The sequence below is a fragment of the Colobus angolensis genome, unplaced genomic scaffold (assembly GCF_000951035.1).
Source record: "Colobus angolensis palliatus isolate OR3802 unplaced genomic scaffold, Cang.pa_1.0 Scaffold268, whole genome shotgun sequence".
Lineage (NCBI taxonomy): Eukaryota > Metazoa > Chordata > Mammalia > Primates > Cercopithecidae > Colobus > Colobus angolensis.
In genome coordinates, this window is record NW_012115910.1 from 6,731,316 (window position 1) to 6,756,433 (window position 25,118).

A 25,118-nucleotide genomic window follows, 5' to 3' on the forward strand; every position below is an offset into this window, starting at 1 on the left:
AACATTCACAAAACTTAAAGTGAGTGAACAGATTCAGAGAGGTTAATTAATTTGCACAGATTCACAGAACCAAAGGTAACAGAGCCAGTATTGTTTAGCCACAAAATCATATCCTTTCCTCTTCAACATCATTTAAACTTCCCATTCCAAGTAAGGAAGAGACGTAACAAGACTTGAAATAAAGACGCTGCTGAGTCTCAAGCTCTTCTAATGCTTCCAAGAAAGACAGTTTTGTATATTTCCCTTCTCCATACATTCAAGAAAAGACCATTGAACTTTTCAGGGTTATGACTTTGCAGTATTTTCAAATGAGCCTCTTTATATCATATTTCTATGTGATTTGTCTCAGAAAAAGTAAGCACCTACTATGGTCTGAAAGTTGGCATCTCCCATCCTCAACTTTTTATGTTGAAACGTAACCCCTAAGATGATATAGGGGAGGTGATTAGATCATGAGGACAGAGCCTTCATGAATAGGGTTAGTGCCCCTATTAAAGAGACCCTGGAGAGCTGCCTCATCCCTTCCATTATGTGAGAACACAGCTGGAAGGTGTCATTTATTATGGAAAGGGTTCTCACCAGATACCAGATCAGCTGGCACCTTGATCTTGGACTTCCCAGTCTCCAAAACTATGAGAAATAAATATTTGTTTCTTATAAGCCACACAGTTTATGGTATTCATTATAGTAGCCCAAATGAACTAAAACAACACCATTTATAAATATTGTACCTGATATGCCGAAAATTTTCTGGAAACTTTTAATTTTCCTCTTGTAACTTAAAGGTGGAGGATAAAGATCATATATGTCAACATTTGCTTTACATTTAAACATCTTAGATTATTTAATATTAGTAAATACAGATTAAATAAAACTCAGATCATTCATACCTGATAAATGCAAACTCTCATAATCAACTAGTCACTTCCTTCCCTCCCTAACTTCACCTGGGAGAAGTTTCCAGGGCATTCAGGATCCCCCAAGTGAAACCCCCTCACTTCGTCTCTTCTTCTCCTTCTCTTCTTGAGTTTTAAGGCCAAATACAGTGTCAGTTGCATAGCTCAGCATTCAGAGACTCAGAGAAGGCAACTTACCTGTCCTGTGGTCCATTTAGGTGGTTTATGACAAATAAAGCAGTACTGCCCAGTTTTTATTTGCTGTCAGCTAGGAACAGGATTCTGGTCAACTAATAGCACAGTAGAAAAAACCCAGTAGGTAGCTCAAAAAATAATTGTTCTAGGGGCATGTGGCACGAAAATGAAAAGTTGGCTAGACAAGTAATTTTGAAGTCATAGTTTTAACCTACAGAAAACAAATTATCACATGCAAATGGCATTTGCTAATCAGTTATTACCCTGTGAGTCCTGCAGGTGGCAGTGGAAAGATCTCCTGCTGGAAGCTAACCATTAGTTGGAGCCAGAATTATGTGACTCTGAATTTAATAAAACTTTAATTTCTATACTTCTCATGATCTCTGACCTATCCCAAATTATCGAGGCTTCACAAAAAGCAGAGGTCTGTCCTACGTATCAGCTTTCTGAGATTTCTAAAAAAGATCTTTGTGCTTCTCTCACCGAAAATGATGCTCCATTGACCCTTCATAGCTGAAGTTCCTGCACCTTGATCCAGTGTTACAAAGAAGGCTTTGAACAAAGGGGATAACACCACGGCTGGGCAGATCTCGGGGCTGCAAATAACCTAGAAATAGATGCGAAGAAGAAATAAGTCCATATACCTACTACCAGAAATGGAATTCCTGTTGAGTTGAAATTGTAATATAATATATCATTATATTATTAACCTTGCCGTTAATTTAAAGGAGATCTAAGGACTCAGACAAAAAAAATCAAACAAAATGAAACATCTTCATATCTAACACCTTTCTCCCAGGGTCAGTACTCATGTTTCAAGGCAGAATGGCTCTGAGCAGCCATAGCTGCAGGATTCACGAGATTCCCCATTGACCGAGTGGAAATACCTCTGATGCACAGCCAAGCTTCCAGACACGGCTCTCTATGGACAAGCTGTGAGCAGGAAGAATAAAAAGGATGGTTCTTTCCATCTCATATAAAAATGTAGGAGTTTTTAGTTTTAGCAAAAACTTCAAGCTTAATGCCAGTTGAATTCTTAATGCTTAAATATAGTTGTTAAATATTGGGTAATACAAAAAAAAGTCTTTCTACATGGAATAGGATTTTTCAGGACAAACGTTGCTAGAAAATAGCCACCTCTGTGGATAACATGCTATTTACACATCCCCAACCATATCCTTCCTTCACACCACCAGGAGAGTGGGAGTAGTGAGCATGCTGATGGCTGCAACAACTTGAAACTTGTGATTATCAGCCGGGTGTGGTGGCTCACACCTATAATCCCAGCACTTTGGGAGGCCAAGGTGGGCAGATCACCTGAGGTCAGGGGTTTGGGACCAGCCTGGCCAGTGTGTTGAAATCCCGTCTCTACTAAAAAAAAAAATACAAAAATCAGCTGGGTGTGGTGGCAGGTGCTTGTAATCCCACCTACTCAGGAGGCTGAGGCAGGAGAACCACTTGAACCTGGGAGGCAGAGGTTGCGGTTAGCAGAGATCGTGCCATTGCACCCCAGCATGGGCGACAAGAGCAAAATTCCATCTCAAAAAAAAAAAAATAGAAAGAAAAAGAAAGCTATGATAACCATCATAATCTAATACGATGTAGTTCATGAAACCCTGCTGACAGCCTTACTGCTCACATCTAATTTGGTCAGGGAGACGATCCAGGACTTAGAGACTCCCTATGCCCAGCATTCAGCACAATGCCTCTCACATAGAAGACACTCAGTAAATGAATGAATTGAAAAATACATGAATAGGTTTTTAGCTAAGGAAACAAATGGAGTTATTAGCAGACACATGGCTCAGTGCTCTAGAATAACATACCATAAAAGGATTTGGAGTTTTATCCCAGCTAGCAATAAAAGGTGTATTTCCCCAGCATAATTTCTGTGTCCTGTTTTTCTGAAGAACACATCAGGAATGGAAGTCACCACAGTGAGGTGTTCAGTGGATCAGATAATTTGAGGATGCTAGTTTGGGATACAGTGTGTCTCCAAGACTAAAGATTTGGCTTTGTATCTTTGGGCCACCTTGTAATACAAGTAACCAGGTGTGAAGGTCTTGGACATCTCATGGAATACAATTAAAAACATGTTTTACAATGAGGATGCTGAGAATCACAGGTGTGTTTTTCCCCAAATCACACACAAACCCAAGAATGACTTCAGGTCAAACATTCATTCTACTGCACCTCACTACCTCCAGGAGCAGGCCTGGAATGGAGATGCCTGTCCACCACCCCAGGATTGCCAGGGCCCATCTGAAACCTGGAGCACTTTCCTAGGTCTCCCCAGGGTCCTTGACCGCTTCTTGTTTTTCTCTTTTCCCAGTCCCTGAAAATGAGAACACAAAGGCAGCACTGCCCTGGCAGCGGTTTTCACATTCATGTGTAGGTCGAGGAAGCAGCAGCGCCCTGGGCTTGTGCCTGTCCACCTGCATGTGCAGCCTGCCCATACCATAGGTGATCACAAGCCTAACTTCAACAGCACAAACAGAATTTTACTGGGATAGACATATAAATAAAGCTTCTCAAGCTTCAATCTCTCAAGATACTTAACAGAAAATTTCATTTTCCTATGCAAAAAAATCTTAACTTTGGAAGATTATTTATTCTTAGTGAAAATACCCATATATGCAGTCTTTGGCTTCATTCTAAAATTGTAAAATCCACATCACCTTTCCTAAGGTCCTTCTCAGTCACAGCATAAGAACGGGGCCCGCTCTTCCTGTAACAAGACAGACACAGAACATCTTCCACACAGTGGTGACTTCAGGGGTCAGCAACAGTGCCCAGAGAGTGCATTTCCTTGGCATGGCTTCTGTGTCCCATCTCCCTCTCCAGGAACACATCAGGAATGATGGCCCCACAGAGAGTGCTCAATGGGTCAGAGACTGAGGACTTCAGCCCTGGACACATTTTGTCTCCAAGATTAAAGACCTGGCATGGTAACATCAGGTCACCCCAAAACAGTGGGAAGCATGAGGGAGGGGGATGGGCATTTTTTAAATCATCTCCATGCCAGGACTGGTGCTGAGTGCATGCTCCTGACTGGCTTTCTCTCCAAGCCCTTACAGTAGCCCTGGGAGCCAGGAGAAATTTGCTGTCTTTATAGAGAAGAGGTTCACAAAGGTGGCACGCCATGCTCATCCCCACAGAGCTGATGGGGGGCTTGATGGAGCTTCAACGTGCAGTCCTTGATCACTTTTGACTCCTGAGCCCCTTTGAGACTGACAAAGCCTTCCCTTCCGTAGGAAAGCTCATCTGTATACCTCTAGGAAACATTTCCGGTGTTTCTTTGGGACACATCTTTGCTGGACTGCACTCCTGATACAAAGCAAGAGCTTGATAAATGTTTAAGGGATGGATGGAAACTTTGAGGATAAGGAGCATCATAAGCTGCTCTTTCCATAGGGCAGGACTGAGCTAGTACCACACTGGATGGCAGACTTAGTGCTCTCTATCATTTACAACTAAATCATTCACAATTTTGCATTAGCCACTATCATTTTGAGGCTTCTTATCAGTCCTGATATCATGTTATCCTCTGGTTGCATGCAAGCTTTTTTTGCCCTGTTTTGCCCATTTCTCCTGCATAGTACTCCTGGTTTTTTTTATCACTTAACCTTCTCTTTTCTCACCCACTTTGCTCTTCAGGCTGTTGCAGCCTGGCCCTCCTCATCCTATCTCTCCAGTGAACTGCCCTGGAGAACTTGTCAGCCCTTAGCTACTCATGCAGCACACAGCAACAGCACCTGTCACTCTGCCATGCCTCCTTCTTTCAATGCTTCCCAGGCAGACTCCAAATCTCTGTTTGCCTTCCAGCACTCTGGTTGCTGCTTATTGTCTCCTCTGCTTATCCCTTGAATGCACTCTTCTTGAGGCCTATATTCTGGAAGTTTCTCCTTCTTAGGTGTCCTCATCTATGTGATTCCAAATTCATAATCTGATCGATTAGGTGGCTCACCCTGACAATCTCAAGAATCCTTCAGACTCAAGATGGTCATGCTGAACACAGCTCCCCAAATCCCCTACATGTCCCGTGCCCTGTCAGTTTGGTGGGAGTGCACTCTCCACTCAACTGTTCCAGTCAAGGGGCTCCCTGTCCTCCTGCATCCAGCCAGTTGTTTCTGCCCATCTTACCTCCTTCATGTCTGTTAAATCTGGCCACTTCCCCCTGCTTCAGGGCATAACCATCTCTTGCCTGGTTACTCAAGAGCTCCACAAGTTGATCTTGCCTTCTGTAGTGTTGCTTTCCATCCACCCCAAATTCAACCTTTTCCAGTATCCAGAATGTGACCCCTAAATGCTCATTTTATTATGACCTTTCCTGAAACCTTCCAATGGCTCCTTCATGTTCTTTGAGAGTTCACAATCCTCAACATCATACAAAGCCCTTTATTTAACCCTGCTTACTCCTCTAGCCGTATCTCTGCCTTTTTGATTACACTTTAGGCTTTTGTCCATGCTGTCTGCCCTACCTAGACAATTTATCCTCTGCACTCCCTTGTTCTGACAAAGTTGCACATTGCCTCAGATGCCTTTCCTTAGAATGGATTGGCCACCCCTCCTCTGTGCTCACATGGTTCCCTGTATAAAATCCCATCATAGCAATTTTCCCACTGCATTGTAATAGTCTGGCCCTACAATGAGCTCTGTAAAGGGAGGGAAAATGCCTTGTCCACCATTTTATTCTCAGCAAGGCCTGAAACACAAAAGGCACTCAATACGTATTTATTGAATAAATAAATAATAAAGTAGAAACCCTGAAAAGCTTTTATCTTTTCCTAAATGCTATTTTACTCACATGGTTTTACATTTTTCAATTCTGCAACACACAGGAGAATCCCCAAACAACAAAGACAAACTGATAGGAATGATCCTAATATGTGTAAAACCTAAATATAACTGACACACTATTTTGGTAAATCCCAACACTTAATAATCCCTCACTGATGTAATGATTACAGAGTCAACCACATTATACATACAAGTGGTATAGCCTGATAGAGACAAAGCAGGCCATTATTTCTCAAGGAGTGATTTTGTTAAGGTTTCAACCCAGATCAACAAAATGGTTCATCTGACCACTTTCCTGAGGCACAGGAAGTGACCAGTAATAGTGTATCAGAGCATCACCATCACAACTGTTAATATCATCATAGTAATCACTATCATCACCATCATCATTTCCATCATTACCATCACTATCATCACCAACAACACCATCATCACTATTATCATCTCCATTGTAATCATCACCATCATCATTACCTCCACCATCATCTCCATTATCATCATCATCACCATCATTACTATCATCTCCATTATCATCACCATCATCACTGTCATCTCCATCATAATCACCATCATAACTATTATCTCCATCATAATCAGTCTCATCACTATCATCATCTTCATCATCATCACCATCATCACTACTTTCCTGATCATCATCTCCATCATTATTACTATCATCTTTATTACCATCAAGATCACCACTATTGTCATCACCATCATCACTATCGCCTTCATCATCATTACTATTACCTCTATTATTATCACCATCATCACTATCATCATCTCCATCATCATCATCTCCATCATCATCACCATCATTACTATCATCTACATCATCATCACTATCATCATCTTCATCATCATCATCACCTTCATTACTATCATCTCTATCATCACCATCACCACTATCATTATCTTCATCACCATTATAACTATCATCACCATCATCATTTCTATCATCATCATCACCATCATCTCCGTCATCACCATCTTCACCATCATCATCATATCATCAGCGTCATTATTTTCTCACCACCATCATCATCACCATCAACATTACTATCAGTATCATGCTGATAAACTATGAAATGCATCTCCCACTTACACTTCTTCTACTCTTTCTATATTTATAATGGCTATTTACCTATTCCCAAACTGTGTCAGTTTTAATTGGAAGAATAAATCTGTGTGCTAGATGGAGTGAACCTGTGTAAATATCATTCTTAAAAGACAAAACCTAAATTGTGGCTTATTGACATATACTCCAGATATGTTGTTATTGTCATAATGAAACCCTATCTATTTGTTTTACTCAGCATTCAGAGTTTATAAAACACAAGAAAGAGTGCTATGAGTTTTTTTCTCCAAAGATTAATTCAAAAAGTATATAAAAAGTAAAACTTACAAATATCGCTGTATCTGGGAGGTTCTTGAAAACGAAGTACTGTCAGAATTACAAACAGGATACAAGGCCAGAAGAATTCAGCAAGGAAAAGGACCTAGAAAAATTTTTTAAAAAAACAATACCACTTGAATAAATTGTAAAATATTACAATATTTTCATCTATTGAAGGAGGTCGTTGTAATCCCTGCTTTGTGTCTCAGAACAGTCATTTGGGACAGGATCCCACAGAAAAGGCCTAGTTTATTTATCATTGCATCCAGATCTGTGACTGTGTCATCTCCTTGTTCTTCTCCCATCAGACCCAGCTTTGCTTCTTTCCTTTTTCTGCACATTTTTATTTATTGCAGAACTTATGACATTAGAGAAATTAAAGAAATAAATAACTTCACCCATATTTCTCATACTTCAATATACCAACTATTTTTATTTTTCTAATTTCTTTAATGTTTCTGACTTTTTTACCCAAATAGATATTTTGCTGGCTTTGATGGTAGCATCCACTTCTCATTTTCCTTCTTTTTTTTTTTTTTTTTTTAAAGGCGTGACTTTATAAAGACGTCTCCAGGTTTCCGTCTCTCTGCACACTCTCCGGGAAGCAATGCGGGGGCGTGTCCGCAGGTCAGAGAGACCTAGAGCAAGTCCCTGATATACAGCCTGCGCCTCACAGCATTGGAGACACCCTCGTTGAATCGGAACCAGACCTCGCTCCTGCCCACCGCTGTGCCCATGCGCCGCTCCACTGAGTCCTGCTCCGAGGCCGTGTCCCCTGCACTTGGGGCTGCTGTGCTCCTGACGACCACACGTCCAAAGAAGTCCCTCTCAGGCTGTTCCTCCCGGACCGCTCGCCTCATGATGTGCTCCAGCCGCTGCTCGTGGTTGCGTGGGGCAGGTCGGCACACCCCTTTCTCCCCACTGCCACGCAGCAGACGCTCGAGCCCTGGGGAGCTCCCGTCCACCTGGGGGCTGTTCTGTGCCTGGGCCGAAGCCTCCGCCCGCCGCATCTTCTCCACCTCGATCTCGCGGGCGATGAGCTGCTTGGCCTGGTAGGTCAGGGGCTTGCGGGCAGGCAGCTCGGGGAAGCGGCAGAGTTCCTCCACGTTCGGCTACAGCCTGTAGATGTACTGCCCGTCGGGCGTGCGCTCCTGGCGGTAGGTCAGGCTGTAAGCCAGCATCGTGCCCACCAGGCTGGCCAGCTGTTGCTTCTCACGGGTGCTGTACGGCTGTGTGCTCACGGGGCGGAGCTTGGGCGCAAGAATGTCCAGAAGCAGGCAGAGGGCGTCCAGGAGCAAGGCCTGGGGCGTGGCCCGGCTGCGCATGGCTGGTGCAATGCCGGACACCAGAGTCTGGATCAGGTTCCTCATCTGGCTCATCCGGTTCTGGGCCTCCTGCTGGCTGCTGGGGAAGGTGATCCTGGGTGTGTGGCCAGAAGCAAACAGCACGTGGAAGGCCAGGGGCAGGAAGGGTGGGTAGGGCAGCAGCTGGAAGCTCTGGCTGTGGTGAGCAGCCCCCGCCAGCAGGACGTCGAAGGCCAGCCAGTCGAGGGCCGCACACAAGGCACCCAGGCTGGAGTCTCGAAGCCGCAGGCGCAGGAAGTTGTCAAACAGGCCCTGGACCACCTTCTCGTGCTCGCCCGCAGAGGCGGCGGCATGCAGGACACGGTAGAATCGCTGCCAGGCGGAGGTCAGGGAGCCCGCGTCCCCGTCACCCAGCAGGAGCGTGTCAGCAGGCAGGGCGGGATCCTGGCCCACACGGCGTCTCTGGGCTCGAAGCAGCTGGAAGACCTCCTGCCACACCGAGAAGAGCCCTCTGCGCTGGTCCTTGAGGCCCACGCGCGTGGCCTGCACGTCTCGCACGCTCAGCTCCCGCTGGCCCCGACTGTACAGGAACTGCAGGGTGTTGATGCAGGCCCGGATGTCATTGTCAGTTTTCTCGCAGAGGGCCGCCAGCACCCCCGGGTCAATCCTCATGCCGCAGGGAGACCTCCTGGAGTCGCTGCACTAGCCTCGAGGGCAGAGTCGGCGGGAAGTGGAGCAGGAAAGCCTGCTGTTTCAGCTGCCGCAGGGACGGTGCGAACTGGTCGTTGCAAATGCAGATAATGGGCCTCATGAGGAGCCCCCCTCTGCCCGGCGCCGTCGGCCGCCACCCAAAGGCACAGCCGGGCCCTGTGGCTCCGCCTCCTGTGGCCCCTTGCGGTTCAAGATGCTCAGGAGGACGTTGATGGCGGCCACGGGGGCCCCTTCGATCTCATCGATGACCAGGCAGTTGGGCTTCCCGCCAGCACCCAGCACCGACTCCATCTGGGTGGCCGCCTCGATGCGTGTGCGAAAGGCCTCCGGGCTACGGTCGTCACTGGCGTTCATCTCCACCACAGAGTACCCCGCATGACGTGCAATCACGTGTGCCAGGGTGGTCTTCCCCAGCCCCGGAGGCCCACACAGCAGTGCCACCTTCTGCCTCGGTCGCTGGCTCGGGTCCAGCCCGGCCTCCAGCATCTCTTCCAGCATCTGTTCGTGGCTCTTCCACTTTCCTGGGGCCGTGGCCTCCCTGCTGACCCGGGCCGGCTCAACACTGGGCCTGGGCTTCCGGGAAGGCCTCTCGTGGCCAAACACCACCAAGTCCCACAACTTCAGCCACTTGAGCAGGCAGCGGTTGGTGAACTGCGCAGGGTGTCTGAGAGCCTCTGGGCCTCCTGAAGCAGCCGCTCCCGCCGCTCGCCATCGACCTGCTCCTTCAGGGAGGCAAAGGACACACCCAGCAGGTCCAGCTGGCCACCGCCTCGCCACGGGACGTGGAGCAGAGGGCTCTGCACCCCTGTGGCCACAGGGTCAGCACGCAGCACCAGATAGGCACGGACGCCCTCCGTGGATGTCACATGGACATAGTCCTCCAAGATGGGGGGCCGCCTCAGGACGGGATTGCGGGTGGCTGGTGAGGCCCGTGTGAGACCCACGTCAGCAGCAGCGTCTGAGGCTCATGGGGCAGGGACCCAGCCGGCTGCAGGTCGGAGTCCACCTGCCTCTTCCCGGCGCGACCCTGGCTGCTGCCCAGAGACACGGCTGGGGCGGGGCGGGAGGCCACGTCCCCTCTGGCGAGGGCCTCCTCGAACATCTGAGGGGGCCGGCCCGCGATGGACAGGGGGACCCCGGAGGGCGACGGAGTCGACGCCCCTTCCAGCTCGGCCAGCACCTCTAGCTCGGCCGCGAACTGGCTGTGGAAATCGTCCTCCACGCCGCACAGCTCCTGCTCGTAGTCCTCCATCTCATTTTCCTTCTTTTGATGCATATTTTTCAGTATTGCCTCATGAGGTTTATAACTATCAGCTTACTTGTTGCGTAAAATTCTTACCTAATGAATACGCCATAATTCACACATTCTTCTATTAAAGAACATTTTGTGTATAAATAATATTTCATTTGAATTATTGTCTTAAAATCAGAATAAACTCCTAAAACTAAGATTACTGGAGTAAAATCTCTTGACACAGACTACAAAAGAGCTACTCAAAATGATTGCAATAATTTGTACAACCTTAAATTTTCAAAGTTAAAATGAACTGCCATTGACACATGGAATTTAATCATTTGAGGAAAAAAACACCAACTATAAGGTATAGCTCAAAAAATTAATAGAAAAGCCTCAATTATCATAAAATTAATTTTACTGTCATCGTTCATTGCTTGTTTTATGGTGGATAATCTTGTACTGAATTCAGATGACATCATTTTACAAATACAAAAGTTTATAGCCAGACAAAAAATAGGCAAGCTATTGAATAAATGCAAACAAAAACCTAAAAATCTGCAAGTTAAGAATGCTCCATCAAACACCAAAGAGGATGTCTTACTGCTTCAGGTTCCCAGTTATAATGTTTTGAACTAACATGAACTTCTGGTCATTTTGGTTTCTTTATTCTTTGAACTGCTGTGGTCATATCCCATTGCAGTAATCCTTCCCTGTAAGCAAATCTAAATGTGACCAGATGAGTAGCCTAAAGCCATCAAGACAAAACACAGGTGGAAAAGAGTTTTTCCATCCCTGGTGTAATTAAAGAAGAAAAGAAATCGCCCTCTTTGGCCGAGCATGGTGACTCACACCAGTAATCCCAACACTTTGGGAGGCTGAGGCAGACGGACCACTTGAGGTCAGGAGTTCAAGACCAGCCTGGCCAACACGGTGAAATCCCATCTCTATCAAAAAAAAAAAAAAAATTAGCCAGGAGTGGTGGCACACACCTGTAATTCCAGCTACTCGGGAAGCTGATACATGAGAATCGCTTGAACCTGGGAGGTGAAGGTTGTAGTGAGTCAAGATCGCAACACACTGCACGCCAGTCTGGCAACAGAGTGAGACTCCATCTCAAAAAAAAATTAAAAATTAAAAATAAATCACCGTCTTTGAAATAATCCATGAGGAGGTATTTCTTGTGCCAAAAAGTGCATCATGATTAAAAAGTTCTCTGACACAGTCCTGAAACCCAGTTTCACACATTCTGATAACAAAGAAAATGCCTGCAGATTGCCCTCTGGTTCAAGGGACCACAATTAAACTATAAAGAAAGGTCAAGGACACTCAGGAGATAACTATTTATTTAAGTCATTTTGGTCATTCTCTGTAACAAATTAATAAGTTACAGGAGTATTGGGGTAGGGAGGTGGTGGGGGAAGATTCTATCATTAATTCTGACTGAATATACATTAGCAAAATAAAAAATATACCTCATATTAAATGATAACTTGATAGCATTAAGAAGAATAAACACACAATTTTCTTGGGTTTTTTATTCTTTTTCATTTTTAATAACATATGATAGCTATTTTTAAGACAAGCAGTTATAAAGAAAACAAAAAATGGTTTATAGACCCAAGACTCATGTAACCTTTGACATTATAAATATGTAAACAAACATATGTATGGTTGAGAAATGTTAAAAGAACACAAAAATTACAACCACTCTCTTATAGGATAAACTATCTATTTACAAAATACATGTATATGTATTATGTGTTAGAACCAATTTTCCACAACAGCACTTATAGTTCTACCTTGTTACTTTTAAAGACTACATACTATTCCACTGTAGGATTTTATTTATTTAACCAATCACTTCATCATGAAAATTTGCATGTTTTTCTCTTTGGGGTCAGTGATATCATGAGGTTTTTTTGTTTTTGTTTTTGTTTTTTTATCAATTAGGGTGGTATTTACTCAGAAAAGAATCATTTCTGGTTGACATTGAAAACTCTCTTAGGAGTATTTCTAAATGTTTTACATTACATGACACTATTAAAATATTACAACTAGGAGAATTTTGCTCAAATTTGCAACAGTTTTCTTGAAAAGGTAAAGGCCATCAAAGTCAGACACATGTGTAGCATGCATTTTGGTCCAAAACCACCAAATACATTACTCTATTATAGTTGATTACAGGTAACAGAACAGCAACATACTAAAACAAATGCACATTATGAAATCAAGTAGATGCAATTCAGTGAATCCCAACTTTTAACTTCGTGAGGTTTTATTTTACATATTTGGCTGACTTTTGTAAGTATATCCATGAAGTACCATTGCTAAATGGGATTACTGCACTAAAGTGTATATGATTTTTAATGTTGATTTTTAATTTGGATAGATATAACCAAAATGCCCTCATTAAAAACTAAACCAATTATCATTTACTCTGATTACACTTTCAATAACACCTAGGATTAGCAAACTTAATTTTTTGTCAAGCTGTTATGCAAAAACATAATGATAACTTTAATTACTAAGATCAAGCATTTTCCATAATTTAAGCATATAATAATTCCTTGCCTATTAATTCTTTGTTCTTCCAGTTTCCTATTTTTCTGTTAAGTTGTTCTTTATTTTTACTGACATAAAAAGCACAATTTTCTATTTAATTTTTTAGTTAAAGAATTCAGCCTTTTCACGGCTTATAGTATTACAAATATTTTCTCCAATTTTGTATTTGCCTCTTTATTGTCTAAATCTTTCATGCCATTAATTTATCAATCTATTATTTATAGTATCTGGATGTTGTTCCCTTCACACCAAGACAATATCATTTAAAGGACCCTGCCAAAGCCAAATTAAAATAGTCAGTAGCAACTCTAAAATCACAAGCATTTATCTGTCCAGTCTTAAAAATCAACAGTCTCTAGTTTCAAGTGAAAATAATATTGGAAGAAAATCTTATCGTTGAGATCTCTAAGGATCTTGAAATAATAACAGAATTCCAATGAAACCTAAAAAACGGTATCTCAGAGTGTTTTATTTACAAGCCGGTCACTGGCCCTTCTGAAAAGCACAAGTGAAAAAATATCTTTCATTGTTCTGAGTCTGAAGTTGCTCCATTCAAGAGAAAAGCAGCCAGACACCAGTTCTGCTGCGTCATTTTCCATTGTGCATGAGTGAATCACCCTTTCATAAGACTATTTCTCTCCAGGGGTGCAAAGGCAGCCTTCCCTTCCTCATCACATTTTTATGTGACATTTTTCTTCTTATGTATCATTATTATCCTTGAATCTTGCTTAACATTTTGAATCCTATCCCTGTTAAATAGGAATGCTGTCTGATTAATGCTAGGATTTCGCCATATCTCCCACATCTCAGACCGTCCAGTGCTGACTTCTTAACACCAGGAAGTGACCCAAGCAGAAGCAGAAACTGGCACTTCTGCTATCCAAATGGCACTGACACAGATGCTGCCACAGGCTCTCCTCTCAAGAAAAATAACCGTCTGGTAAACCTATTAGCAGTTAACAAATAATGCCCCCCACTACCAAACCACCACAAAGTCATCCTACTCTTCCAGGAGGGAAGCTCCCACCACCAGAGTGTGGAAGTGCTCAGTCCTGTACCCCGGCGCTTCCCATCCACAAGGCACTTCTCACCACGAATTTTGTGGATGCCCAGATCCCTATTCCACCCCCATTCCTCTCACCCTGTGGCTGGAGCATGAATATAAACCTTTCCATGGTTCCATCAGCACAGCTGAGCCACAGTGGCATTTGGGAAGACATTAGCAATACATACAGCTGAACATGTACACAAAAAGGACTTCTGCATAAAATGACACATTGAAACTTCCTCACAGACTTTTTCTTCTTTCAGACAAAATGGGTGGGGTGGGGGAGAGAAAAGAAAATAAATTAGAGGAGGCAGGAATAAACCTGTATTTGCCTAATACAAAAAAACTACCAGAACGTAAAAAAAAAAAAAAGTTTCTAGAGCAGATTAGATAAGCTTACCATGCCTCAACCTGGGCTCAGTTGACAATCTCTAAAGATATAACAAAGTCCCCTCACAATCCTGGTAACTATCCCCAATACCCACCCGTGGAGATGAGCACCCCAAAGGAGTTTCCTTATCTCCTGCTTCAGATAGACGAGTTGGAAAATGAGAATGATCAAATAAACAAGGAAAGTGAACAATGAGGTTGACTCTTGGGGAAGCCTCCAGGACTACATACAAAATGTGAGAAGAATCAAAAGCTGGAGAGCAATTTCCACAACTAGATGAACTGAACATGACATAAAATGTTTAACAATTTTTCAAAGGAGAGCAGAGAGCCCAACTGGGCTAATAAAGGTTGTATTGCATCTCAGATGATTTCCCTCACTCTTCTCCCTGGCCCTCCTGACCATTTGCAATATTCTCCTTCTATAGATGATTAGAGCACACAGGATATGCTCAGAGATCACACTGGATATTGAAGGAGAAATAAAACTCATCCCAGATTTATTGAAAAGAGAGTCAAGAACAAATATAATACGTGGGCTGAACTCCCCAAGCATGGGTGGCAATAAAACAAAGTCCACAACTCCTATCTAAACATTAGGAAGGAAGGAAACAAACAAAAACAGATAAAGCAAACCAAATAAAGTTATAAAGCTTGCCTGGATAAGAAACAACTTAAACAAATTGAAGAATTTCTTTACAAGTGCCTCATTAAGAAGAACACTTTAATAAGGACAAATATTCAGAATACAAGGGCTCAAAAAAAGATATAAACAAATGAGTGAAAAAAGAGATTGTGGATCTAAGGAAACAAAATCATCACTGTGGAATGTTAAGTGATTTAGAAACCATAAAAAGAAAATACATACTAGTTAAATTTCAATTTTTGGAATAAGAAACAGCTTACAATAACAACAATGAATTTTAAAAAACCTTTTAAAGGCAAAAATATTAAGACACAAAAGCTAATATATTTGAAAAACAAAGACTATACAACATAAGGAAAATTGGCATCCCCAAAGTAAACAATCCAACAAATGGAACAAAATATTTTTTGAGGTTATTCCTCAAAGATATAAGATAGGAGAATTTCCCTGAAATAGAGAAGATTTCATCTGCAGAATGAAAGAGTATACTGTATTTCAGGAAGAAAAAAACAAGCCATAGTTAAACTATAGCCATTAAACTTCAAGCTATTGAACTTCAAAAATAAAGACTACCACAGGTGTCTCGACAGATTAAAAAAAAAAAGGCAACTCACTAACAATAGGAGAAAAAAATCAGTCTGGCCTTAAACATATCAAAATATTCCACGTTAGATGCGAATGCATCAATATTTACAAAGTTCTAAGAGAAAAAAAGTAGGATTAAAAAAATGACAATCAGCCAAATGGCCTTTAAACAACAAATTTTGCAAATACATATGTATATATATTTGTGATATATATATAGAGTGAGGGATTGATATATTCGATTTCAAAAAAATGCTATATGCTATTTAGAATGGATACAATTAAAATATAAGGACAAAGAATTGTTAAAAATAAAGAGATGAAAAAGATATAGTAGGCAAATATTAAACAAATTAGTTATGTTAATATCACACAAAGATTTTAAGACAAGGAATGTTGTTATCCTTGTCAATATATAAGGATATCAATCAATGATTGAGAGGATTAATACATAACAAAAAGATTGATACCAAAAAACTATAATAATGTTATGCATGTGTATACTTAATAATTTAATCTCAAAATATATATACAACAATTGCACTATATTACAATATTATATTACAGGAAGAAAATTCTGAATTTACTATCATAGGAGGAGAATCCAATACCTACCTCACAATAACTCTCTACAATAGCAGGTATTAATCAAAAAAGGTGTTTTTAAATAACATATGATTTGTATTATCAACAAAAGATAAAGCATCTGGGGGAAATTTTTAACTAAAGTATGTGCAAGTATTTCATAAAGAAAATTACAAAACTTTATTGAAAGACAGCAAAGAGAAGCTAAATATATGAACAGATGAATATCATTACTGCATTAAAAAAACTCCATACCGGCTGGGCACAGAGCCTCACATCTGTAATCCCAGCACTTTGGGAGGCCAAGGTGGGCAGATCACCTGAGGTTGGGAGTTCAAGATCAGTCTGACCAACATGGAGAAACCCCATCTCTACTAAAAATACAAAATTAGCCGGACTTGGTAGTGCATGCTTGTAATCCCAGCTACTCAGGAGGCTGAGGCAGTAGAATCTCTTGAACCCAGGAGGCAGAGGTTGTAGTGAGCCAAGATTGTGCCATTCTGCTGCAGCCTGGGCAACAAGAGCGAAACTGCATCTCAAAAACAAAACAAACTCCGTACCTTAAAAATGTTAATCCTACCCAGATTGATCTATAGGCTTGATGCAATTCTAATGGAATTCCAAAAGGTTTTTGTTTGTTTTATTTGTTTTGATTTTGCTGCTGTTATCCTACTTAATGAGATGATTCTAGAATGTATTTGGGAGAACAATTATCAAAAATACCCAACACAATTTTCATCAACAGGTTGAAAGAATTTGTCCTTTCATATAACAAAGCTATGTAAAATAATAGTAATTAAAACACCATGCTATTAGTTTCTTAATAAGCAAAGTAACCTATGAAACAGCCTAGGAATAGAGCTGTGCATATTTGGAAACTTGACATATGAGAAAGGTGGTTGACAAATCAAAGGGACAATAATTTCTTCTGCAACAAATTGTGCTATAAAACTTGTTATTCTGAGAGTAGAGATGGAGGAGGCAGGGATAGATTAGGTCTTTGTCATCATCACATACAAGACTCTAAACGTGAAAAAAAAAAAAAAAAACTTCCAACCTAGGCAACATGGAGAAACCCCATCTCTACAAAAAATACAAAAATTATCCAGGCATGATGTTGTGCCCTTATAGTCCCAGCTACTTGGGAGGCTGAGGCAGGAGGATTGTTTGAGCCCAAGGAGTTGAGGCTACAGTGAACTGTGTTCTCACCGATGCACCCCGCCTGGATGACAAAGTGAGATCCTGTCTCAATAAATAGTAAAAGAAACTTTCTTTTTATTTTTTTGAGATAATCTTGCTCTGTCACCCAGGCTGCCATGCAGTGGTACGATCTCAGCTCACTGCAACCTCCACCTCCCAGGTTCAAGCAATTCTTCTACCTCAGTCTCTCAAGTAGCTGAGATTACAGGCATGCGCCACCATGTCTCTCAAATTTTTGTAGTTTTAGTAGAGATGGAGCTTCACCATGTTGGCCAGGCTGGTCTTGAACTCCTAACCTCAAGTGATCTTCCCTCCTCAGCCTCCCAAAGTGCTGAGATTACAGATGTGAGCCACCGCACCCAGCCAAAAGTAAAAGAAACTTTTAAAAAATGATCAGAATAAAACATACAGTTTTCTTTATGTTTTGTTTATGCTTAAATAAGACACAAAAATCATAAACAAAAGAAACAAGCTATTTACAAACTTAAAATCTCTGTTCTTCAGAAAAGCCATTTGAAGAGTGGATAGACCAACCATAGACTTAGAACGATCCATTTCAACATACATAATTGACAATGAAGTGTCTGTAATACCTACAAATGCCTACAAATCAATGAGTAGGAAATGATAGAATCAAACACAGTCAAAAGAAATGATCAGACAGGAGCAAAATATGAACACCTTATATGATGCTCAGTTTCAGTAGTACTCAAGCAGATGCAAATTAAACCCAAATGAGATCATCATTTTACACCCACCAATTCGGGAAAGTGTGAAAAGTCTGACAATACTCATTGTCAGTGACCATATGGATAAACAGGAACTTTGGACAGCAATTTGACAATATTAGTAAGCTAAACCCAATAATTCAATAACTATGTAGTAAATTGAACCGTATTAATTTTGTTAGATTAGACTGGTTTCAACCTTAAGATTTAACCAAATACACAGTTGTTTAGAAGGGATTATACACGTGAACCAAGCGGTATGCTCAATGCTCAAAAGTGTTTACACAGCATTCATCATTTTTGTGAAAGAAAAAAAAAAATTGGAAGTCATGCAAAACCCATCAATGGGAGAATAGATCAATAAACTGTGGTGTACTAAAGCAATAAAAATAAGTGATTTCACTCATTCATTCATTCGGAATTGTGTACCACGTCAGGCACTGTTACAGTGACTGGGGAAATAGCAGTGAACCAACATGACCTAGTTTCTGTCCAGAAGGATAGAATGAATGTCCTTGTGAAACTTAATGAAGCAGAGCCATACACAACTCCTGAATGAGGCTTTCTTGGGAATTCAGATGTGAAGACCAAGCCCTATCCTTAAGTAGTTCATCTATATAACCATGGAGCATTTGCAAGCACTTGCTCATTCATTATTTCATCCTCACAACAACCAGTGAGATAGGTAATACTGTGCCAGTTTTACATCTTGCATGTCATAAAGTTATTATTTCGTGCAATATCTTGGAACTAATTTGTGATGGTACCTGGACAGAAGCTCAGGCCCACAGATTAAATATGTAATTTTCCATCTGTCTTGAACAAACAGTTTCCAAACTGAGTTTAAATACATCTTTAAATCCTCCAAGTGGCTCATGCGGTATGTTGATTTGGTTGCAACTAAAAACCACAAAGTGCTGTTGAATTTTGTCAAAGTCAGCTTCAGAATGGCCAGAACAAGAATCAGCCAAGGAAAACCAACTGAAGATTGGTGGACTTTAAGTACCTGCAGATCAGGGAAGCTTATGTGACGATATCTTTGCAATAAGTAGTTCCTTTTCCAATCCTTGTGGCAAGACCTCAAGGCTTACATGAAATACTGTAAGGTCAGTTCTCTGTTTATACAATAGGCTGAAAAGGCACCCCTCACCCCCTAACACACACACCTGGATACTTATCTGTGCAACACATTGTGGATCATGATTATGTAAATAGAAATTCTTTGAATATCAATGCTCTGAGAAATCAAATAACGAATTTTAAGTCAGCCATGATGCTAACATTTTCCAGTTGTGTTCTTACTGTCATGCAGTTTCCCACAATAACAAATGTTGATAGACAATGGTCCCCATAAATGCCATTTCAGAGGTATTTGCAAAAAAACAAAAACAAAAACAAAACAAAACAAAACAAAAAAAACCACAAAGGATAAAACGCTTAGGTACAAAAATAAAATTGTAAATGAATAAGAAAGAAAGAGAGCCTTTCAAAGGGAGGAGCTAGCCAGAAGATCTCATTGTCTGAGAGAAGAGGAAAACACCGTAAGTTTAGAATATCAAGGAAGCTAAAGTAAAGCACATAATTAGTCTGTTGCCCTTGTCTCTGGAACAAAGGGCTTTGAAGGAAGCATGAAATTCTATTGTGTCTCTTTGGGGCATCTGGGGCCTCTAGATGCCAACCTCTCAAAAGAGGGGACTTTCCCAGATGTATTTTGAAGTTCTTATTGTTAAGCACTGCAGGAAAACACAGTCCAGTGTTCACACAAGGGGTTCCAACAAAGCACAAGTCAAAGCTAAGAGAGAGTCCAAGTGCCAAATAGCAACTATAGTTACAGTTGATCTGCCTAGATCCTTTACACTTAGGAGTCGAGGCTTCCAAACATCTCTCCATCAAAGTCCAAAATTCCTTCCCCAAGTAAACTTTTTGCAAACCTTTTAGTTAGTTGGATACTGATAGAAAGAAAGAAACCAATTTTTTCTTCCTTCTCTCTTTTTTTGTGAGCAGTAGGGTTGTTTTTTGGCTTTCTATTGAAAAATAATTGCTTTTCTTTCAATGTGCATTCAATGAACATTTATTTAGCACTTTCTCAAATATTGAGCTAGAGACTTTGGCATTATAAAGATGAATGAGGAATAATTTCTCCACTCAAGTACTCAAAGGAGACACACAAATAATCAAAATGAAGTATGAACACTGAAAGGAGATGCATATTGGTACAACCTTTCAGGAAGTCAAGTAAGCAAGATGTTTTAAAATTGTGAGATGTGCATGCTCTTCAACCCAAAGATTCTCATTTGATAGATTTTTCATGAGGAAACAATTGGGAAAGTATCTAAAATAGGTATAAAAGGGTTATTTTAATATTGTTTCAACTGCAAAAAAATTAGAAATTAAGCATCAATCGTTAGGGTATTGATATAGCATTTTCAGCTAAACACAACTATTTTTAATGGAGCTAAATATATATATTTATGGACATTTTTTGAATCCACAATTATTATGGTCGAGTTAGAATGTTTGCACTAGTGACTTAGGACGTAGTGCTTTTTCTGCCATGGCTGAGTGCAGGTACTCTATGGAAAGCTACAGCCACAAGGAAACTAGCAGGGAGGTAGGTATACAGGACATCAAGTGGTATACTCCTTCCACTGGCACCCTGGAGTCAGCCAAGAAGACTCCAGGGAATGAGGAAAGAGGAATGGTGAGAGGATGCTCTCATCCCAAGCTCCTATTTATATTTAAATGGAAATATAACCAAAATACAATGGAATAAATTAAGTCAAAATGTCTCTAAAATATAATTGGTAAGTAAACACATTTTTAAAAACAAATATTTCCTAAGAAGAAAGAAGAGCTATGAAAAATTCTAATGCTACAAAATATTAGAACATAGTATGACATTTCAGTGCTTTAAAAAATATAAAATTGGTGCAAAACAGAAATGTAAATATATGCAGTGGCATGGGAAGTCCAAAAAGAGGTCCTACTACTTTTATTTTATAACAAAATGACCTTTTATGTACAAGGAGGTAAAAAAGAGTGATTTAACAATGACATTAGGCTATTTGAATGGAGACTTAAAAAAAAAAAAGATAAATTAAAACATTATACAACTCAAAAGTAAATGAAAGTGTAAAAAGGGTAAATTTAATTTTAGTAAAACAAAAAGAGAGCAGAAAATTGATCAAAGCTATGGATGAATGAAGTATAATTTCAGCAGTTTTGAAATTACAAAAGACATATTTCAAAGAAAGTGAAAAGGTGATATTTTAAGATATACGAATTGTCAAGTCTGAACAATAAAAATAAGAAAAAAAGAGGATAACTAAACAAAGAAATACTTGTCATGCATGTAATCACCAGGCTTCTAATGACAATTGGAAAAATTCGATGGGCAAGTTATATAAGGAAAAAATAGAGAAAAAAGTTAATTCTTACACTAACTCCTTAAAATAGAAAATCAAGTAAGCCTTAATGACTTGTTTTTCTAAGACCACCAGAGCGAGCACAAAAGAACCAGCAAGTAGGCAAAGGTCAGGAGCAAAACTGCAAGTTTATTTTGGTAACCTAAGGTGTGGGGAAGAAGTCTGTCGGCCTCCGGCAAAGAAGGAGGGGCTTCTTCCACGTGGGACTCTCGGGCGGGGTTCCTGCATCCTGACATCAGTGGGGCTGGAGGAAGGCCGCAGGGGCTCACTGGCGGAGAGCAGCTTTTCTAGGAGTGGGAGGGCAATAGGCGGGGCACGGGCGTGTCGGGGGCGTTCCCCAGGTGCGACCAGGTAAATCTTGGTCTATTCAGATTGACGTCACCTGGCGCATGCCTGGTTGGTCTGCACCTTCCCTGGGCGGTGGCTGCATTTTCGCGCGCGCGGGAAAAGTTGGGGGAGGGATGAAGAACCCGGAAGTGCACCATCTTGCCTCCGTTCATCCAAACACTTAATACATGTACTCAATTTGCAAGCACAGACCACACTGAGTCAAGGACAATACAACACTGGACGCATCGACTGGCTTTACATGAACTGTGCATCCCTTCTGAGCAGACTCCAGTCAACAGATGGCATGAACCCAAAAAGGGTTAGTAACTTGAGTTCCCTTTGGGTTTAGCCATATTACCACTTAGAATTGTTATTGGTGGGTTTTGTTGGTTTGTTTGTTTCATTTCATTTTGTTTTGTTTGAGATGAGGTCCCACTCTGTCACCCAGGCTGGAGAGCTCTAGGGGGATCGTGACTCACCACAACCTAGAACTCCTGGGCTGAAGCAATCCTCCTGCTTCATCCTCTCTAGTAACTGAGAATACAAGCGTATGCCACCACACCTGGCTTAGAATTTATTCTTTTTTTTTTTTTTTTTTTTTTTTTGAGACAGAGTCTCACTCTGTCGCCCAGGCTGGAGTGCAGTGGCCGGATCTCAGCTCACTGCAAGCTCTGCCTCCCGGGTTCATGCCATTCTCCTGCCTCAGCCTCCTGAGTAGCTGGGACTACAGGCGTGTGCCACCATGCCCAGCTAATTTTTATATTTTTAGTAGAGACGGGGTTTCACCATGTTGGCCAGGCTGGTCTCAAACTTCTGACCTCAAGTGATCCACTTGCCTTGGCCTCCCAAAGTGCTGGGATTACAGGTGTGAGCCACCGCGCCCGGCCTTAGAATTTATTAAGAGATGTCCAGCATCGGCTGGGCATGGTGGCTCACACCTGTTATTCCAGCACTTTGGGAGGCCGAGGCAAATGGATCACCTGGGGTCAGGAGTTCGAGACCAGCCTGGCCAGCATGGTGAAACCCCATCTCTACTAAAAATACAAAACAACCAAAAAACATAGCCAGGCATGGTGGCTGGCACCTTAATCCCAGTTACTCAGGAGGCTGAGGCAGGAAAGTTGCTTGAACCCAGAAGGTGGAGTTTGCAGTGAGCTGAGATGGCGCCATTGCACTCCAGCCTGAGTGACAAGAGAGAAACTCCATCTCAAAAAAAAAAAAAAAAAAAGATATCCAGCATCAATATAATGTGATGTATCAAAAGAGTAGTATGTTAGGATAATTGAGTTACCACCAGAAACAAGGAAACCCCACAACAGACGCAGTAAGGGCAGCGCCTAACCCCACCTGGAATTTGGGATTCACAACACCCATGCCAATGTGTGTTGTAGACACGGAGTTCAAGGCTGTGCTGGAGACAGCACCAAGGCTGTGCTGTGGCAATGCCTCTAATAGTTCCTGACATCCCTAGCATGTGCAAGAGTGTTTCCTAATTCTCATAGTTTGGTGGCATTTATTCCTAGTTCACCCGCTCCAATCTTCATCAGATAAATTCAGAGTGCTGTATTGGTGTTGTTTACTCGAGGAACCTGTCCAGAAGCACCATGAGCTCAGGCATCAGATAAAATCGAGTCTCAGCACAGCTCTGCTGCTTCCCCTCAAATGGACCTGTGCAAGTTAACCATCCTTCCTGGCTCATTTTCTGTAGCTGTGAAATGGGAGTAAGAAGTTCTGTCATGCAGGGTGTGGGAAATAGGGCTGATATCCTGGTCTCAAGTGCATGATCATTGTTGGCAGGGAAAAAGAGCATACTCTGACACCATCTGGCTCAGCCGATGTGACAAAGTGCAGAAGGAGAGAGTGTGCTCTCCGGGCCTGCCGGGATCACAGCACAGCACTATTTTAGCTTCCATCTGGGATCTTTTGTAGCAGCCCCCGTGAGCTGACACTCAGTCGTCATTCCGTGGGTCCGGAACAGGGCACCGTACCTCCTGGCTGCTTCCCTCTCATCCCTAAGGAATGGTTATTTTCCAAGTAGGTGGGCACAAGAACACACAGATTCAATTCTCCCAGGAGCTCCAACTTGAAACCTGGAGGATGACAGGTGCTGTTTGGCCAGCACAGCCCCGGAATCAGGTAGGACCAGGCACAGGTACTACCCCTCAGGGGACCCCTCTGGCGTAGCCAACAGCAGGCAGCTGGGGAGGATTAAATCATCCCCGACAGGAATGAAGCAGAGAGAGGAGAGGACACTCACTGACCTCGGGCAAGGTTTCCTTGAAAGGAGCCCCCAGAGTTCCAAATTGAAAAAAGAAATGTGCCTTTCACGAGGACCAGTTCCCCAATAAACAGCCTCAGCCTCCAATACAATCTCATAAAAACAAGGCTTAAGGCTGCCTTTGCCTCTGGTCTCTCACATTATTGTTACTGCGAGGGTTTTGTAGTTGTTTGTTGTTTTTAAAACCTTTCCTGTAATTGAAAAACCCAGGCCTATCTGGGCCAAAGTAAATAACTATGCCAGGGAATTCCAGGCTTCCCAAGGAGACCTGCATTCACAAGTAAGAAGGAAAAGCCTCTTGGGAAAGTAAGTCTTTGCTTTATTATTATTATTATTATTATTATTTATTTTTGGTTTTCATTTTGCACAGAAGCCACGTAAATCCATCATCCTAAATAAAATCTCCCAAACCTAGCTTTTTGATGATCTTGTCATTTTCTCTCCAATATGCTGGTAACAATTCAGCAAAAGAGTAACCTAGAGAGAATTATTTTCTCTTTTCAGCCTAACAGTCAAATTGGTAAATGAGGAACTGGATGGCTTGTCTTTGAAATCCAGTCAGTTTTCCATACCTTTAGAACACTGGATAATCTCACATTCTTTTTTTCTCATTTTATTTTATTTTATTTATTTTTACTCTTTTTTTTTTTTTTTTGAGACGGAGTCTCGCTCTGTTGCCCAGGCTGGAGTGCAGTAGTGTGATCTCGGCTCACTGCAACCTCCACCTCCCAGGTTCAAGCAATTCTTCTACCTCAGTCTCTCAAGTAGCTGAGATTACAGGCATGCGCCACCATGTCTCTCA

The 25,118-nt window shown here is 41.7% G+C and overlaps 2 protein-coding genes across 2 annotated transcripts in view; both read right to left on the reverse strand.

Moving 5' to 3' along the window:
- The window catches only part of ABCA13 (ATP-binding cassette, sub-family A (ABC1), member 13), a 502,078-nt gene that overhangs the window by 470,017 nt on the left and 6,943 nt on the right, over nt 1–25,118 (reverse strand). The window contains exons 2-3 of the mRNA XM_011947569.1: nt 7,297–7,390; nt 1,575–1,698 (exon numbers count right to left, since the gene is read on the reverse strand). Coding sequence (XP_011802959.1) covers nt 1,575–1,698; nt 7,297–7,390 — 218 coding nt within the window. The remainder of the gene's footprint in view (nt 1–1,574; nt 1,699–7,296; nt 7,391–25,118) is intronic.
- On the reverse strand, nt 7,831–10,554 carry LOC105515702 (chromosome transmission fidelity protein 18 homolog). The gene is given in 5 exon segments (XM_011947568.1): nt 7,831–9,267; nt 9,269–9,407; nt 9,410–9,950; nt 9,953–10,266; nt 10,269–10,554. Coding segments are annotated over 5 exon segments (2,622 nt in total). The 3' UTR covers nt 7,831–7,925.